We start from the raw sequence: 20452 nt of genomic DNA, 5'->3' as shown, positions 1-20452 counted from the left end.
TATAATGTGACAGGAAGGTCAAACTCGGCCAAGTTTTGTTTGTACATACAGCATCTTTTTCTGCTCAAGCTGTCAGAGAGGCATCATAAAATTTACAGTCCTAAATTACATGATAAAACAGCCCAGTTACAAAACTCATCCATCAGGCGACTAACACGGCCGTCAGAGTAAAGAGAGAGAGTTGAAGCTGATCCGTGCTGCTCTGGAACGATCGTGAGGATTTATCACTCCACACAGTTCTGCCGCTCACATGACCATCTGTTTCACAACTCACCTTTCACTCAATTCATGCAAATCCACACTAAGCTTTAGAGTAGTGAGAACGTGTCTGCAAAAAGAAACTGCAACATTTCTGCTTGCTGATGCTTTTTCAATAAACTGTAATCAATAGCCTCCAAAAAACTGTTTAGAACGGCACACTACAATACTACAAAAGTCTGTAGGCATGGGATACAATGGTAACCTACTGCATATGTCAAAATGTGAAGTATACACACTTTATTCCACAACCCAATGTGCTCAAACAAGAAGCAATCATAATTCTTAACTTCTCATTGTTGACCAAAAGTGTAAATTTACTTAAAACTGTAAATGTCTACATATTTCCAAGATGAGAACATTAAGAACAACATGGGGACATTTAATATTCAACAATATTATTGATCTGCCTTACTTAAAGGGGGGGTGAAATGCTATTTCATGCATACTGAGTTTTTTACACTGTTAAAGAGTTGGATTCCCATGCTAAACATGGACAAAGTTTAAAAAATTAAAGTGTACGTTTGAAGGAGTATTTCTGTGCCAAAAATTGTCCTTCCGGTTTGTCACAAGTTTCGGAAAGTTTTTTTCGAGTATGGGTCTGTCTTACGTAAGATAGAGCGGAATTTCCTTATATGGGTCCTAAGGGCTCTTCTGCCGGAAAACCGCGGGCGCGCGCGCACTCGTAGACCAGAGAGAGAGAGCGAAAGCAGTTCGCCATCAAAGCACTGCTCGGCTTTTGGAAGTCTATGTCACCAAAGAAGTGGGTTTTTGGTTGCCAGAGCAAGACAACCCTGCACAGATTCCCAAAGAACCCAGCGTTAAGGGACCAGTGGATGGAGTTTGTTTTTTCAGAGCATCATCAACGGAGTTGTGTAAGACTGTTTGTTCCCTGCATTTCGACGATGATTGTTTTATAAACAAAGCCCAGATCGACGGATTTGCAGATCGTCTAATGCTTAAGGATCGAGCAGTCACAATGATAAAGGTTCACGGTCGTGCGTTGGAACCGCAGGCGGTGAGTAAAACTGCTTCAAATGTCTGTGTGTGTTGTTAGCTATCGGCGCATAAGCACAGCTTTAGCTTCGCTCACACGGCCCGCCTCCAGCCGCTCGTTTTTTTCCGGAAAGACTCGGTACAGCCTATCTTTCTTTTATGAATATAATAAAACTAAAGACTTTTTGGAGATTTGAAGGATGCAATACTACTCTATAGGTACTCAAGATTAACAGGAGATTGAGTGAAAATGAGCATTTCACCCCCCCTTTAAGGTGGACGATGACGCAATCTGTATTGTAAAAACCACTATATAAATAAAGGTAAAAAAACAAAAAAAAAAACAGTTAAGCAACTCGCTTAACTGACCATGCAATTTGATGAGATCTCTTCAGAATTACAGATGCATCCTTATTTGCATACCACCTATGTTCTAAATGGTATATGAGATTGCAGTGTGTCCCAAATCGGAGAAGTTAACAAAAAAAATGTATGCAAGGATTTGCCCAGGTCTCAGGTTATAATTACCCACAAGCCCTTGCACTATAGAAGAAGAGCAGTTTGTTTGTAGAAAGATGGAATGCGTGATCAAAGCTGCTGCAATTTGTGAATTTAAAAGTGAATAATGAATTTGGCAAATGCAATAGTGTACACATAAACAGCAGATTCAAAGTTTGGAGGATCAAACAATATATTATCCTATCTTCCTTAATCTGAGGTGCCCTGTTCCTACACAGATTGTTAGCTAGTAAATGTATATATGTTGTCTTGAGATTCTGAAAATCAAAGAAGAAAATTAATTAAAATAAAATAAAAATTATAATTAAAGCCCTCCAAAGACCAGATTCTGTCCAAATCCTAGTTAGCAAAATATTATGTACATGCATAGGCTCTATTCCCCATGCCGTCTCGTCCTGGAGTCAACCATAAATGGATCTCATGCCTTTTTATTATGCACAACCTTATCTGCATATAATTTCCATATGCATTTTCCATCCAGACACCCATTAACAGATACTACAGCGCATTAGCGCCATCAGAAACACATTAGGCGACGATAAAGACTATAAATATATAATTTTTGCAGAAAAGAAAAAAACTACTGTCTGACATCAGCCTATTACTGAAAAAACTTTTGTAAAATAAAACATTCAACATGTATACAGAATACTGTTACCTTTTACATCAAAGTACTACAGTTAATATAAATTATAAAATAAAACCAAAATGTATTATAAAATACATCTGATCCACGCATGAGGAAGCACGTTTATTTTAAATGTGGTATATTAAAAGAAAAGTGTACTATGGATTTTGATCATTTAATGCAGTTCATTATTTGGATCAGTAAAAGCGTGTACTTTCCAATTTTGTGCATACCCAATATTATTATTCAATAGGTCCCTGATCTTTAACCATTACACCCCATAAAATTAGAAGATTTACAAACAGCTGCTGCACATTTAGCTGCCAATTATTAAAAGCAGCCACTTCACTTCCTCATCAACTAGAAATAATACATCCCGCTGCAGTTCAGGGCTCATAACAGGCCGTTGAGTCTCAAGGAAGTGCTTTACAGGACTCCAGGGTCTGCTGTAGTTCTGTGTTCGGTCTTTGTGTTTTCACTGGACTTTCCAAGTCCATGCGCACAACGGTTGAGCTAAACGCAATCAATCAGAGGTTGAGGATATTTTCTCGCTCTCTCTGTGCCTAAAGAGAACTGAGCTGGAGAATCCCAGGCCAATTAAAAACCCATTTTCTCTTCTCTCTCTCTCTCTGCTCTCCATGGTGTCTCTATTGACCCTTCTCTCTTTCACTTAAAGCTTCAACAAGCCAGGATCATCCCCAGCTTCAGCCTACACATGTGATGGGGTCTCCGTGCCCTCCTGCTCTCAATGACATCACAGATTCAACACAAAAACCACACATGATCGACTGCTTTAAATAGACCTGAATGAGGGAACGGCTGGGTCTGCAGCGTGAAATCAAAACGGACTCTCAAATCTTCTATCAAAATGTAATAGCATTCTCCTGTCTCTCAAAACAATGTTTCTTCTGACAGTGCCAGCACTTTGAGGGAAGTGAAAAATAATAAAACTAACTTACCAACCAACCAAAACCATGCAAAACTATTGCTATGCACTTGCTAAGGTGTTCTAAATGTTTTTTAGAGCATTGCTATGTGGTTGCAAGGGGTTTATGGGTGGTTACTTACTAAAGAGCTCTTTGCCAATTCTCTGATATTCTGGTCTCTAGACATGACGAGTCCCATCTTTTTTTCATCCGTAATGGAATGGAAGTTAAATGCCTTGCGAATTTCATTCTGTGTCATTATAAAGAATAACAATGATTTTCTCTCTCCAATTTGCATGATTCTGAACGATATAGACAGACCCTCAGGCAGTGTGTGTCTAAATCTAAACATCTTTATTATTCCACGCGTGTGTGCGCGTCGGCAGGAGGTTGAGAGGATTTCATATTAAAGAGAATATAGTTAAGGACCCTACAGTAATGCACCATAGAGTCTGACATCACAGCTCAGGGTCAGATCTCCTCTCGGCGCTGTTTTCCAACACAAAGAGTTGACGGAATATATATCACCCCTGAGAGGAGCCCTTCAAAACACACAACGCTTTTCTGCAAGCATACAAAGAGGGACAAGGTTACTTCAATGCTGCCTGGTCAGATTACAAATCAAGCAAAGCCCGTTTATGAGTCAGAGGTATTTACAGAAAAATGAGCAATTCGAACTGTTCACATTCCGCTCATGTATTGCGAAAGACGTCAGTAAACAAGAGGTAAAATGGGTCGAGAGGAGAACCATGAAATAAAATGCAGTAATAGCATGCATTTATCAAACAAATGACAGCATTTGATTAATTAAAAGAGCAACCATGAGGTGGGGAGGGGGTGATGATGTCATTATCCCGGTTCAAACACCTTGAGACACTGGCACGTACAACACTTGCGCCATAATGCATGCAAGGCCAAATTTTTATTCCAGACTTGCATGCACATTACTTCTTTGTTTATTGTCAAAAGGAGTCTGTCTTAAATAGGCCTGAGGACCTGGAGGAGGACAATGCCTTTCAAACAGGTGAAATAGATACTGAAACTTCTGGCCGACTGAAGTAGCTTTTGAATGCCTGAGGGTGATATATCTAGAGAGCAGGGTGAAAAATGCTAGAATGACAGAGACTTGTTTTCATGTGATTTTGATTCAGTTCTGTCATGATTTTGACACAGTCTTAAAGGGTTTGTTCACCCAAAAATGAAAATTATGCCATTAATGATTCACCCTCATGTCGTTCCAAGCCCGTAAGACCTCCGTTCATCTTCGGAACACAGTTTAAGATATTTTAGATTTAGTTCGAGAGCTTTCTGTTCCTCCATTGAAAGTCAATGGACGGCATACTGTTCACGTCCAGAAAGGCAATACAGACATCATCAAAGTAGTCCATGTGACATCAGTGGCTCAATCTTAAGTTTATCAAGCGACGAGAATACTTTTTGTGCGCAAAAAGTAAACAAAAATAACGACTTTATGCCACTATTCATTTCCTTCTCTCTGTGCCTCAAGTGAGTTCGCGTAGTGTTTCAGCGTAGCGCGTCTGTGTTGTACGTCACACGCATCGCACATGACCAGCGTCGGCCAATAGTGAGCCTACGTGTGACGTACAACACAGTAGGGCTGTCAAAATTGTTCAAAAATGACGTTCGAATATTCCCTCTAAAACACATACGAATATTCGAACTATTCGAACATCTGGTTGCGCATTTTGTCAATGACGCACCTTACGTCAATAACAGGACAAATTAATACAAAGAGACATAACTACTTGTATAGGTAGTTAATTTAAGTTTAAACATATTTGACAATGTATTACCAACACAAAATCAAGTAAATAAACTAATGGCCAAGACCGCAGACCTCACTCTCGCTCACTCGCAAGCACTCTCTCCCTCCCTCGCCCTCGCGCTCGCGCTCTCTGCGCATAACGGTTTAAAAATGAACAACAACAATAAGCACATGTTGAGTGCTGATCAAGAGTTTTGTGCAAGCAATTTAAGGTTGCGACTCTTGTCCCAAATATAGCAGGCTTCATTCAGTGATTGAAACAAATTTATTAACATTAATTGAAGTTTTACAGTATAGAACCGACATTGAACGCTCCGAGCGAGCTGTGCTGTGGTAAACGTGGAACTTTTCTGTTTAACGTTAAATAAAATGAGGCACACAATTTTCGAGATGTGACCTCATGTTGCTAGTGGTCGAATGGTATGCTATCTGTATCTTAAATAGATAGCTTGCATACTACTTTATCTCGGGGGAGTCGCGGCTCCACAATTTTACGTTCTACCGACCAAAATCCAAAGTACTTCCAGACATGGCTTAAAATCACTTTCTCTGCTGCGGTCGAGTTGAACTTGGGCTCTGCACTTTCTGCCATCTTCCATGCAAGTCAACCTTCAGCAGTGACGCTGTGCTAGACAGGGCGACCCTGACGAGACAGCGCGCGCACCCACTCGCAAAGCAGACAGCCGCGCCTCTGCTTCCGCGGGCGTGTTTTTCCATATTTGAAATTCACATTCGAATATTAATTTTCACTTTCGAATTTCTGTTTTTTAAAACTATTCGAATATATATTCGAATTTAGAATATTCGTTGACAGCCCTACAACACAGACGCGCTGCGCTGAAACACTACGCGAACTCACTTGAGGCACAGAGAGAAGGAAATGAATAGTGGCATAAAGTCGTTATTTTTGTATGATTTTAAATTCAATCATTAACAGCAACGGTCTTTATGTGTTAATGATTGAATTAATAATATTGCTACGCCTTCGTTTTTAACTTTGTGGTGTAAAGATATATATATTATCTGCGTATGAATGGGACTGTAACTTCTAACATGTCAAAAAAAAATTAGAAAAGAACTCTAGGCAACTTGTGATCATAAGAAAACCACACACAAAAACAGGCAGAAAAAAATTACAGGGCTTCCGTACAGTGTCGTTATTGTTAACTAAAGTTACAACTATTTAAATTAATTTCCATTAATAGAAATAAATCTGAAATAAAATAAATATTAGATGAAAAATCTTAAACTTATTTTATTTCAGTTCATTTTAGGCAACATTTCTCTAAAGTTTAAGTTGTTGTCCTAAAATTACTAAAACTGAAATAAAAATAAAGCTTATTAGAATTTGCTTTGTGTTTTAGATTACTCTGCTTGTGCTTTCAGTAACGTAACGGACAGTGTTTTTCACCCACTGGTGGACCTTCAGACACATTGTCCTTCAAACCATCATTCAAATCCACCATACAATGTCTGTGAATCACTATTTTTGATTCAATCAATAATTCGCCACCATTTACTAATAAAAGGAAACACCTCCAACCTGTCTTCAGAAACCACACAGAACACAATAAAAAAGCCTTAGAAACAATAATTCTGACAATATAACTTTGACAGCCCTATAAAGAAGCATCTTGTGTTACCTTTGCTGAAGTCTTTGGGGTCCAGAGAGAGGCTGTACCCCGGCAGGGTCTCCAGCAGGAGTTTGTAACAGGCCTTCCAGCCCGGCTCAGGAATGGTGGGAGCCACACACTGCATGGCGGCAACGCGTTTGAAGAACGCAGATTTACGGTGGAAGCCGATGAGCTCGTAGAGCTCTGACAGGACGCTGTAGCGCTGGATCTTCTCCTCTTCTGACAGCTGAACACAGATAGGATCATTCCTCATAGAGCAACTTGACTGACTTGCTGCGGTTTTACTGAACAGTGTTGTACATGCGCTCACCTGGCCGAGGTTGATGTAAACAGCGTTCTGCAGGAACTCGGACGCCTCCATGGCTCGCTTCTGAATGGCCAACACTCTGACGGCCTTAATACAGGCCTCCAGCTCAATCACTCCGGCACTCTTATACTGAAACACAGACAACAACATTTGCCTTTTTGTGACTTATGAGCTGTCAACTTTAAAGCGTTAATTTAGTGCCTTAATTATTTATTTAAAAAAAATTATTATAAAAAATAAATGAATGCAATTAATCATGGCCCAGCCCAAAAATATATTCCATTAGAGCAATTTAAGCTTAATAAAAAATATATATACATTTATTTTAATAAAGAATTTATTTTGTATTTATTCCATTAATGTACTAATTTGAAATATATATATTATTAAATAATTCATTTTACTTAATATCATTAAATAAATAACTTAAATTATCTAATTAAATTATTAATTTGATTATAATAATACTATTAATATATTATTTTGAATACAATAATAAATAAATAAATAAATAAATAGTGAAAAAAATGTAATAAATAAAAAAAAGTGTGCACATTTAATATAAATGACCAGATCATTCTGATATTTTAAAATCACATTGCCATTACAATTTCAGATTGTAAAAGTCACACTCTAAGACCATAAAGGCTCAGACCATAAGAGGTTCACTGATTAAAATATACATGCAAAAATATTTGAGGGTCAAAAAAAGGTCATCTCGTGTGTGCCTCTATTCAGGAATTATTCATTTAATTTTTTTATTTAATAATTGAATTATTAAATCAGTTAATACAATACGAACTATGGTTTTGATTGCACAACAGTTTTACACAAATGGCCACATCATGCTAACATTTCAATCACACTGAAATTTAATTTCAGACTGTAAAAACTGCACTCTGAGACCATCCGGATAATAAATTGCAATGCTGAAAAGACCTGAGGTTCAGAGAAAGGTCATGCTGTTGAGCCTCTTTAGGATGTGTCATCATATTTGAAAATCAAAGCTCAGCAGTGGTCAGCGGCACAAACGGCTGTGTTTGCAAGGCTGCAGTGTCCCCCGCTGGCGGCTGGTAGAACGAGAGCAGCAGAGACTGCGCGAGCGGCTCAATTCACAAGACTGGGGTCAAATACTTGACTTTACATGAGCCACGAACACTGAGTTTAAAATGCACCATACAAAGATATTTTAATTCCAGAATCTAGACCATCTCTAGGGGCTATTTGCTGTGAGACGCACATCAACAGAGCCATTTTGGGTAAAACACCTGCATAAAACATTTGCCATCTCAGAGCGAGAGCTGATGAATAATGAAACGCAACTTTGAGTGTTTAATAAAACAATGTCCCACAAAGAAGCTGCGTGTTAAAGTGGATTTACCACAGTTAAAGAGCGTTATTAGGCACGGCACAGCATGGAGAAATGTGTGCTTAAAACTCCCTTAACTGGGGTAAAATCAATATAACACAAGGCTTTGAAAGACTTGTTACTTATTATGGTCATGTTTAATAAAAAAATTGTTTCATAATTAAATGATTTTGCAAAAACAATTTTACAACGGCTTTAACCATGCCTGATTTTGGGAACATTTGATAACAAGGTCCCATTAGTTAACGTTAACATAAACTAAAATTAACAGTACATTTGTGGCAGTGTTTTGGTAACGTTAGTTAATAAATAAAAAAATACAACTGTTCATTGTTAGCTCAGGCCCACTAAATAATACTAATTAATTAAATAACTAATCAATACATTCACATTATTTGCACTAAAATATAAAGCAGCACAACATTGTTTTCAACATTGAAAACAATAATAATCATAAACTACTTTTTGAGTATCAAATAATCATATTAGAATGATTTCTGAAGGATCATGTGACACTGAAGACTGGAATAATGATGCTGAAAATGCAGCTTTGATCATAAAATTTTACAATATATTCACATAGAAGTAAAATTACAGTTCTCTCTACTACTCTATTCTGTTCTATAACAAAAAAAAACAAAAAAACATGTGAACATGGCCGCTTCTAGAAAACAAAACTGATCCTCCACAGCCGAGAACATCCTCTCAGACAGAGCATGTCTGTGCATGAAGTTACCTTGCCGTAGTAAGAGATGGCCTCCTTGTATTTGTCAATGATGTCCTCCTGACTCAGGCAGTTCTTGGCTCGGCCGATCTCAGTGCTCGTGTCTGCACTGATGCCATTGGTCGTCAGAGCGCCTGGACAGGAAGACAAGAGAGAGAACCAACGTTAACGACCATGACAAATGAAAAGAAAGTTCATTCTGTTCTCTGCGTGCTAATGCAATGCTTGCATTCATGCTACCTTATTTTCAAATGTTATAAAGCCTAAGGTCTGTAATAATACTAAAAATAGATTTTATTTTGCATTTAACAGCTCTGAGATATGAGATGCTGCAAATGAGCCCATTTGTCTGATGCAAGACCTGGAACTCGACAAGCAATTTCTTGAATTAAATATGAAAGTCATCAAGAAACATGTTTAGAGGAATGAGAAAAATAATTACACACTCAGGACGTTTATTAAAAAAGAGAGAGAGAGAATAAATTCACCCTGTTTACTTAATCCATATCCCTGGTCTTATCGGGAAAGATTCATCAGTGCATAATCTTTCATTAGAGTTTAATAACCTCCTGTATCTTTTTCATAAATAAAGTTCTGTATCTGTACTGTTGGTTTTACCTTCCAAACTCTTTAAAGTAATGAGAAATCAGTTAAAATATGGATTTTGATGTTGCTATGCAAATTAAATCTCTTAAGTGTAATAAGTCTGTTTGTGATCATATAACTCAAATTCAAATGGCAAACAAACACTGACCTCTAGTGTCAGCAAAGAGCAGATGTCGTTAAGTTTATTAGCATAAACAACAAGTTAAGCCTGTGTTTAAGATCTATCAACTAAATCAATCATGAGGTCAACCCCATTAGTAACTAATAAGTTAGTTATTCTTGATAGTTAGAAACAATTTGATCAGTAAGTGTCTGCACTGCAGATTTTGTAATGGTGAAACTACTACTACAAAAAATCAGGCACAAAAAACACAAACATCACATCTAATGATTGCAAAAAAAAAGAGCTATAAATCCTTTCAGCTGGATTTAAAAGTAAGGATTCACATCCATGCACTGAAATCACTGCAGATATTTTCATTTCCATCAGATCAGAAACACAAAAGGCCACCAAAACACCTGCACACATGCACAAGCACAACAAAGCAACTAAAACTACATCACAACAGCACAAACGGGCAGGAATAAAATCCTTATCTAGAGCTACACGTGTGCTTTACTGTACCTGGATCAATGAGAACTTCTTGAGCGCCTGAAGACACAGACAGAGAGGGAGAGACAGACAGAGAGAGAGAGAGAGAGAGAGAGAGAGAGCCTGGTTCACTCTAGGCACAAGCTGCAGTTGATGGTAAGCAGTGTTAGTACAGCACTAAATGATCTGTTATGATCCTGACATTGTGAAAAAGCCGTCAGCAGACATGCAGAACTGAGAGGTGGACTCTTTATATATAATGGCTGTTAACAGAAGCATGCAAGCTTAAACATGATTCATACTCTTAGTTTTGAATATGTTGTTATCAAAGCCTTTAAAAAAAGTCTTTGGACACTTAAGCCACACTTAAAATCAAACCAAATGGCATCTGTACAAATCAAGAGCTTTTCTCTTTATTTTGAACAGCATCTATTTGTATCATTTATCACAAATGTTAAATTTCATTTTTGTCAAATGTTTTACTTGGAAAGTGTATATTTCTTTCAAATAAATGTCATTTGGTTTGACAAATTGTACGTTCAATTTAACTGTGGCTTAAAGTGTGCAAATACTTTATAAAGCCCTTTTAGACATAAATCTGTAGAGCAAACCTCACCACAGTCGATTAATTAGCAAATGAAACGTGTGAATGAATGATACACCTGTTAATGAGTTCAAATATTATGCTATAGTGTTTTCAGGCGTATGTACTGTATATGTTAATGCATGCAAATGAATGTGGAAAAATCAATTAAATCCATTCAGAAAGAAAGAAATTCAGAAGGAAGGGAATTCAGGAATGGAAATTAAGGAAAGGAAAGGAAAGGAAAGGAAAGGAAAGGAAAGGAAAGGAAAGGAAAGGAAAGGAAAGGAAAGGAAAGGAAAGGAAAGGAAAGGAAAGGAAAGGAAAGGAAAGGAAAGGAAAGGAAAGGAAAGGAAAGGAAAGGAAAGGAAAGGAAAGGAAAGGAAAGGAAAGGAAAGGAAAGGAAAGGAAAGGAAAGGAAAGGAAAGGAAAGGAAAGGAAAGGAAAGAAAGGAAAGGAAAGGAAAGGAAAGGAAAGGAAAGGAAAGGAAAGGAAAGGAAAGGAAAGGAAAGGAAAGGAAAGGAAAGGAAAGGAAAGGAAAGGAAAGGAAAGGGAATAAGGAAAGGAAAGGAAAGGAAAGGAAAGGAAAGGAAAGGAAAGGAAAGGAAAGGAAAGGAAAGGAAAGGAAAGGAAAGGAAAGGAAAGGAAAGGAAAGGAAAGGAAAGGAAAGGAAAGGAAAGGAAAAAGAAAAGACAAAAAAGAAAGACAATAAAAGAAAAGAAAAGAAAAGAAAAGAAAGGAAAAAAGAAAGAAAAAGTAAAGAGAAAAGAAAAGAAAAGAAAAGAAAAGAAAAGAAAAGAAAAGAAAAGAAAAGAAAAGAAAAGAAAAGAAAAGAAAAGAAAAGAAAAGAAAAGAAAAGAACAGCACAGCACATTTGTCTTGTGTTTTGCTCTAGGACACTCTCACGCTCCTGTTCTAGATCAGCATAACTGACTCAGGTTTAATAATAATGTAATAATGACTGTCTCTGGTTTAGACTAAACACTTCTGCTGCATGCTTTCTGCGAAGAAAAGGTGGCGATTCACTCCAGATGAAACAAACATCAAACCAAGAGCAGTAAATAACATCTGAGACACACAAGAGACATCCAACCTCATTCACTAATAATCTTATTCACACACATTCATTCATGATGTAAATAAAAACATATTGAGTTTCTATAGGAGACCCTTGCTTTTCTTCCTTAAATACATGAGTGTGTGAAGAAGAAAAAGTTTTGCAAATCACATATAATTGTATCATTATGAATGAATCAAAGCAAAGGTATGCAAAAAGGTCTACAATAATTTTATCCTCCAGACTCCAGAATCACTCAAGCAAACAAAATGAAAATATGAAGCAGAAAATCATGGATCATCTTGATATTTTTAGTTTAGTCAGATAAAAAGGGACGCTACAGATGTGTCTGACCGCACTGACCAGGCCTGTGTCTCTTCCCAGCGTCGGCAGCAGAGGAGACGCCAGGTTTACGGGCTCCGCTCTTCCCTGCAGTGCCTCCTGGGTAATGGAAGATGACAGACGCAGAACACAGTCCCTCCAAAGCAGCTGAGGAACAAAACAGAAACACTTTCACTCTTCTAATTCATCACTGGAGAGTTAATCTGTCATGCAGGCCTTTGGGAAAGCAAGATCCATTCGGCAAAGACTGAGAAAGTCTCGGCTGCTTGAGTTGAAGTGTTGGAGAAAGTGATGAAAGTGACTGGGTTTATTATTAGCTGGTCATCATGAGTTTAAAGATTGGATATAACTTTGCTCAGGCATGTAAGTGATTATAATGTTGTATGCTCAGCCATGTAAGTGTTTTGGTTGTACATGAGGTGATACTATAATGTGATAGTTACATAATGCATGTAAAGTTCCTGTAATACCAGTCTTCTACAAGCCAAGATGTTGTAATACTGGTTTCTCATGCCATTCTTACATTTGAGGAAATGGCCACCTTTAGATTTTTGGGACAGGGTTATTATGGTTAACTAAAACGATTTGAAAAAACACATGTGAAAAAAACAGACTATATGTGTGTATATATATATATATATATATATATATATATATATATATATATATATATATATATATATACACTCACCTAAAGGATTATTAGGAACACCACACTAATACTGTGTTTGACCCCCTTTCGCCTTCAGAACTGCCTTAATTTTACGTGGCATTGATTCAACAAGGTGCTGAAAGCATTCTTTAGAAATGTTGGCCCATATTGATAGGATAGCATCTTGCAGCTGATGGAGATTTGTGGGATGCACATCCAGGGCACGAAGCTCCCGTTCCACCACATCCCAAAGATGCTCTATTGGGTTGAGATCTGGTGACTGTGGGGGCCATTTTACAGTGAACTCATTGTCATGTTCAAGAAACCAATTTGAAATGATTCGAGCTTTGTGACATGGTGCATTATCCTGCTGGAAGTAGCCATCAGAGGATGGGTACATGGTGGTCATAAAGGGATGTACATGGTCAGAAACAATGCTCAGGTAGGCCGTGGCATTTAAACAATGCCCAATTGGCACTAAGGGGCCTAAAGTGTGCCAAGAAAACATCCCCCACACCATTACACCACCACCAGCAGCCTGCACAGTGGTAACAAGGCATGATGGATCCATGTTCTCATTCTGTTTACGCCAAATTCTGACTCTACCATCTGAATGTCTCAACAGAAATCGAGACTCATTAGACCAGGCAACATTTTTCCAGTCTTCAACTGTCCAATTTTGGTGAGCTCGTGCAAATTGTAGCCTCTTTTTCCAATTTGTAGTGGAGATGAGTGGTACCCGGTGGGGTCTTCTGCTGTTGTAGCCCATCCGCCTCAAGGTTGTGCGTGTTGTGGCTTCACAAATGCTTTGCTGCATACCTCGGTTGTAACGAGTGGTTATTTCAGTCAAAGTTGCTCTTCTATCAGCTTGAATCAGTCGGCCCATTCTCCTCTGACCTCTAGCTTCAACAAGGCATTTTCGCCCGCAGGACTGCCGCATACTGGATGTTTTTCCCTTTTCACACCATTCTTTGTAAACCCTAGAAATGGTTGTGCGTGAAAATCCCAGTAACTGAGCAGATTGTGAAATACTCAGACCGGCCCGTCTGGCACCAACAACCATGCCGCGCTCAAAATTGCTTAAATCACCTTTCTTTCCCATTCTGACATTCAGTTTGGTGTTCAGGAGATTGTCTTGACCAGGACCACACCCCTAAATGCATTGAAGCAACCGCCATGTGATTGTTTGATTAGATAATTGCATTAATGAGAAATTGAACAGGTGTTCCTAATAATCCTTTAGGTGAGTGTATGTGTGTATATATATATATATTCTTTTTAGTTCAAACTAAAACAACTATTAATAACTATATAAATAGATAAATATATAAATATACATATAAATAAGACCTATTTTAACAAAAAAAATTACTAAAATTTATAATAAAAATAAAAACAGAACATATAAAAATTAAACAATTCAAAATACGAATACTTATCTAAAATAGTATCTCAATGATACTAAAATACTGATTTAGGGTGAAACCAAGTCTAAGGGTGTGTTCACACTTGTAGATCAGTTCTCTTGGTTATTTTGGTCCGGACCGAAAAAGAAATATTACATTTAGTCCTTGTTCGCTTAGCGTTCACACTGTTATTTTTAACATCGAACCTAAACATACAAAACAAAAAAGCTAAAATATACAGCTTTTATGACGTATATTTTGTGGCATATTTTGCAACAGAACTTACCAAACATCAAAAACAGTGCTGTGTGTTTGGCTAAACGGGCTTGTGATGGGAAACGTAGCAGTAGCACCTATGACGAGAAGAACCTACGGATATGACCTTTACGGATATGACATCACGTCCTGTTTTTGGTTCATTGTCTTTGGTCCATGTTGCGTTCATATTCCAGTCGAACCTCACCAAAGTTTGTTTTGAAGTAGACCGAAACCCTCTGAAAAAGTGGGTTTAGGTTCACTTGTTTGGTGCGCACCAAGGTTCGGATGGCAGCGTTCACACTAACAGAGCAATCGCACCTGGAAACAAACCTGGCAAGTGTGAACACCCCCTATGAATCATTCATCTTACCTCCCAGCCACAGGAAGTCATTGACAGAGCGCAGCAGCTCCACGGCCATGTGATAATGCACCAGGGCGTCCTGCAGCATCCCGGCCTGCAGACACAGATCCCCCACGTGCTTCCTCATGCGGCCCTGACAGCGCTTCTTATAGTGCCTGAGAAAGAGCAGTCAGAGAAACACTCAGCATTTACACACACAGCTCAGTTCTTCATCAGCGCTCGCAGCCAAGTGCAGGTGACATCAGCCATGTTTAATTCAAGATCTTTTATCAGCGGTGGATCGATGTCGTCTCTCTGGCTCGCCTTATATGGAGCACAGATATGCTGATGTGGTTTTGCATCAAGCTTTGTCTTCTGTCTTAGCCCAGTATTTACAGACAGAGAGGGAAGCTGGAGGTGAAGAGATGGATGCAGAAGGAAGGGGATGCACAGGCAAAACGCTGGGGATTTCAGCTAAAGGGATCCAAAAGCAACTTGATGTCTATCCCATGGGAATGAAGGAACTAAACAAAAAATAAAGGATTTATGTTTATAAACATGAGGAGGTAAAACTGTGGTGGAAGGAGCCCTATAGATAGTGTGCAAGAGGGTCAAGTGTTATTCAAGAGAGAGATAGACAGAAGAGAAACAGGAGAATTAATTTAAGACTTTCATAAATATTTACTTTTACATATAGGGATGAAGTATCAGTGACCATATAATAACATTAAATGATCAGCAACAGTCTGATTAAGCCAATGTTGGACTATTTTTATTTATTTATTTATATTTTTATCTTTTTTCTAATTCAAGCAGCATATTTTTGTCCTATGACTGATTACAAAACTGTTAACTAAATCTTTAAATAGTTCAATGCCAGGAACTCTAGTGTGAATGCAAGATTATTATTTTAATGAATGATCAGCCTAAACTTCACACAGCAAAACAGTTATAGACATTACAAAGCAATAACATATTTAGGAGTATAATACAAGTTGCAATGCTTATTTACAGTGCATCATATCATATCATATTATATTATATATTAGTATATTATATTACATTATCCAAAATGTATTATATTATGTTATATTATATTATATTATATTATATTATATTATATTATATTATATTATATTATATTATATTATATTATATTATATTATATTATATTATACTATATTATATTATATTATATTATATTATATTATATTATATTATATAATATTATCCAAAATGTATATATCCACTAATCCCTAATAATGATAAATAACATATGAGGTACTAATTTAATATTCATTAGTATAAATAAAAATATATTTAAAAATAGAATTATTAATATTATTGCTTTACATTAATTAATATAATATGTATAAACACATAATGTATATTCTATTATATTCTATTCTATTCTATTATATTATATTATATTATATTATATTATATTATATTATATTATAATATATTATATAGAATGTCTATATAATATATTATATAGAATGTCTATATGCATGAATCCCTAATATTTATTAAATAATATATAAAGTATTAATTAAATATTTAGTAATATTATATGTATTATAAATAAAAATATATTAAAAATAATATTAATAATAATATTAATATTATTTCTTTAACTAACATCATCTTTATTATCTATATTTAACTGCAGATCAAGAACCTCCATCCTACAATGGAGTAAACACAGCTAAACTCAGATTATATTTAGAAATGGATGCCATATTCAAATTCATGCTGCGACCGTAGATGAGATGAGCACAAAGCTTTGCGTGCAATCACTCATGAATTACTGAATGACATCCATGATCTTCTGCAGTTAAAGCAGAGAGAGAGAGAGACAGACAGAGAGAGGCGGTATTCTTGATCAGACACTTGACCCTGTCAGGCACCAGGACCCCGAGAGTCTTGCCCATGTTTTACCTTTAAACAATCGACTCAAAGACGACACAAAGATTACACGCTGCTGAAAGCTCTTTTTTCCGTTCCTGCACAGCGATTTCCATCACAAAAATGAGTTTGACCTTTCTACTCTAAACTGAGCCACAAGAGAATCGAGGTCCAAGCAGTGTGTCACTGAAGGGGAGAGGAAGAGGCTGATCGGGGAAGAATGAACTAAAGCAGGAGACAGAACTACCGGCTCACCTTTTCACACCCCATAATAAACTCACAGGACAGTATGAAAGAAAAGAAGAAAGACAAATAAAACAAGGCAAAACAAGAGAAGGGAAGAAAAAACAACCATGAAAAAAAAATGGCAAAACTCATGAAACAGGATAGAAGATCATGCACGGTTGACCTACAGGCAAAACCATCATATCGTGGGACTTTTGGGAATCCAGTATTTACCGCTGTGAAATTCAGGCTAAATTTAGGATGAATTACACACCAGTTTAATACTCTTTTTTTTTATATATATATCTCTTCATTCCAAAAACTGCAAGTATAAACAACATTAATGGTGATTAGGGATCCTTCAATATGTCAATTATTTTCCTTGTTATGGATAATAACTGATAAACGGCCGATGTTTAAATTTTCTAGTATTTTGTCTAAATCAGAGTTTGTGAGGAAACAGCAAGACGTCCCTGGGTTGATAAAAAAAAAGCTAAGAATTAATTATATCAAAACAAATAGAAATAAATATATTCAAAATAAAACACTTAAAACAATCTATAAATACATAAATATAAATAAATAAATGTGTGTGAGAGTGTGTATCCACACACACATTATATTTAAATATATTATATAAATATATAAACCATTAACTGAGATCAGAGAACTGTAAATATGCATATGTGTGTTTGTAAATTGTAAAAATATTAACTTAAAATACTTTAAGTATATATTTTATGCCAAATGGGTTCAAAAAGGTTTGGGAAACCATAGTCATAAAATAATGAAAAACAAAACAATAATTAAAACCAATCAATATACATGCTATAAATAAATGTAGGCATCACAACATTATAATGTACAGTACTAAAATATTATATATATATATATATATATATATATATATATATATATGTATACATTGATTAGGATATTTGCGAAAGTTACATTTAATAGTGATATTAAATTATTAGTGTGTCTTTCAAGATTAAGATTAGCATTAGATGATGGTGAAGGTCACCTAAATGAAAAAATAAAATAGAAAACATCTTTAATATCAGCTGATAACTGATATGATTATTTTATATTGTCCATCCCTAATAATGATGCTTGCATTAGCCACCCTTCTCTAGATATAAGCATCGACAACTGAAAAACCAATATGGGTTGACTCTTATGCTGGTCACCAATAAAAAAAATTGAATTTCTCAGTAGTTCATCATTGAATGAACATCCCAGAACCCAAACTCACCTGCTGTCTGTGTCCAACCCCACAAAGTCCTTCTTCTCGAACGGCACACACAGCAGTGTTAGCTTATCGCCGGACTTATCGGTTGCCCTGTCCAGCCTTTTGGACTCCAGGACGATAAATATGGACTCAACGAAATCCTCCACCCTCTTCTCCACATCAGGACAGTCCTCATAGCTGGGGTAGAAGGCCACATCTGTGCGCTGCTGCTCCGCCAGCTCCCCCTGCAGGCCGAACACCAGCAGCCGCGAGTCGTACAGCGTGGAGCCGAACACCTCCTTCTGCCCGTGGAAGCGGTCTGACGTCTGGGGCCACTCTTTGGCCGCGGTGCAGCTGGTGACCGAGATGAGGCCCACCACTTTGCGGTGAGTCTGGAAGTCGCCCCAGTCGTTGTTCTCAGGCGGGTAATGGTGCCGGTATCGGATGAACAGGACGCGCTGGGAGTCTCGTATGCTGACCTGACTCACGCTGACGATGCGTTTGTAGATGCGGAAGAACTGGTCCTCTGGGACGATCCCCACGGGCTGGACCACCACCAGGACCGTCTGATGGTCCTCAGCACACTGCATGTAGTCTGGGACACTCATGTCTGCATACAGGGAATCTAGAGAAGGAAAACAATACACAAAACCATGTATTCTTTTACTATGGCAGGTTTCAGAAGGGATCTAAAAGATCTAAATTAAAAAAAAAATGTTTTCTATATTATTATTATCAATGTTGAAAAAAAAAATCAGGATTCTTTAATGAACAGAAAGTTCAAAAGAACAGCATTTATCAGAATTAGAAAGCTTTTGTAACATTATAGACTGCCGTTCAAATGTTTGGGGTCTTTTTTTCTTTTCTTTTTTTTGGAAAGAATTTAAAGAAATTAATACTTTTATTCAGCAAGGATGCGTTAAATTGATTAAAAGTGACAGTAAAGACATTTAATCAAATAAACGCAAAAGCATAAGAGATCTCTTTTAAAAAACGTACCGATCCTAAACTTTTGAACGGCACTACATGTATACACCTATACATGTATATTATTATTAATATTAATTAACTGAAAACTCTCCAATAAAAACTACTTCTGCAAAAGTTACCAAAGCAGGAAGATGAGCACCACGGCTTATTGAAATTATTGATATTTCACAAACTCTAATTATTCATCAATTTTCTCCATTTGAAATGAACTGAAATGAATTACCTCACGGTTCACATTTGACAAAATCACTGTGTAATCTTTATTTAAAAACACTTGACACAACTAAGGACTACTGAAGTACGTTTAGTAATCTTGTAAACAGCACAGATAAATGCATACAAAATACTCAAAATATGTAATATTTTACACATTCATAAACATAAACTGAATAAAACATGAATGCATTGTAACATGCAGCTTTATAAACAACCAGCAGAACAAACAGACAAATGTTTGACCATTGAATAAAACCTTATCGAGTTCCTTTTTGAATTCAGTTTGTTTCATGAAACAATCATCGTAGTTTTATTCATTAAAATTGATATATTTGTGCAACATATTTGTTTACGTTGGTCTGTTTTCAAAGGCGTGTTTGAATGAAACATCTTCAAATTCAAAAGCAGATATGAATGTGACAACAGCGCAATAAAGAAGGCTATAAGCCCCACAACATAAATTGTAATATTTATTCCAAAATAATGCTGACAGAATAAATCATATGAGTTTGAAATACGTGTGTAAACGTTTGTTTTTACTCACAAACGCTCTTCCTGTCAACACTGCTGCTGCTGCTTCTTCTGCTACTGTCTTGTCTGTGAGAGGCGTGTGACTCATGCTCGTGTCTTCAAGCGCCCCCTGTTGGATGAGCTCCAACATTCATTACTAATAATATCATAATATAATATAATGTTTGCCATCCGATAAAGGGACTGATCAATTAAATTGATTTGTATGGCGCTTTCTAATGCAGCTTTGCAGGAATATACTTAAATATAAATATAAAGAACGAGGGAAAAGATCTTATGAACTTGCTAATCTTTTAATATAATAAGTATAAATATAATTTCTGTATTTTTAGAGTCAAATTCTCGTCCTACTGGTGTTTTGTACATTA

The 20452-nt window shown here is 36.7% G+C and overlaps 1 protein-coding gene across 2 annotated transcripts in view; it reads right to left on the bottom strand.

Annotated features, from left to right (window-relative positions):
* The window catches only part of trappc9 (trafficking protein particle complex subunit 9), a 210469-nt gene extending 190260 nt beyond the window's left edge, over positions 1-20209 (bottom strand). The window contains exons 1-8 of one of the 2 annotated variants that reach the window (XM_081376982.1): positions 20098-20148; positions 18372-18972; positions 15014-15159; positions 12349-12474; positions 10379-10405; positions 9160-9281; positions 7058-7183; positions 6757-6973 (exon numbers count right to left, since the gene is read on the bottom strand). In XM_081376982.1, the coding sequence (XP_081233108.1) occupies positions 6757-6973; positions 7058-7183; positions 9160-9281; positions 10379-10405; positions 12349-12474; positions 15014-15159; positions 18372-18955 (1348 nt within the window). In that variant the 5' untranslated portion in view covers positions 18956-18972; positions 20098-20148. Of the gene's footprint in view, positions 1-6756; positions 6974-7057; positions 7184-9159; positions 9282-10378; positions 10406-12348; positions 12475-15013; positions 15160-18371; positions 18973-20097 lie in introns of both variants that reach the window. The other variant, XM_081376983.1, reaches the window with a different exon arrangement.
* Positions 20210-20452: the final 243 nt, after the last annotated feature.

This window comes from Scardinius erythrophthalmus, assembly GCF_964197995.2.
Source record: "Scardinius erythrophthalmus genome assembly, chromosome: 10".
NCBI lineage: Eukaryota > Metazoa > Chordata > Actinopteri > Cypriniformes > Leuciscidae > Scardinius > Scardinius erythrophthalmus.
This window is presented reverse-complemented; position numbering and strand designations above follow the sequence as displayed.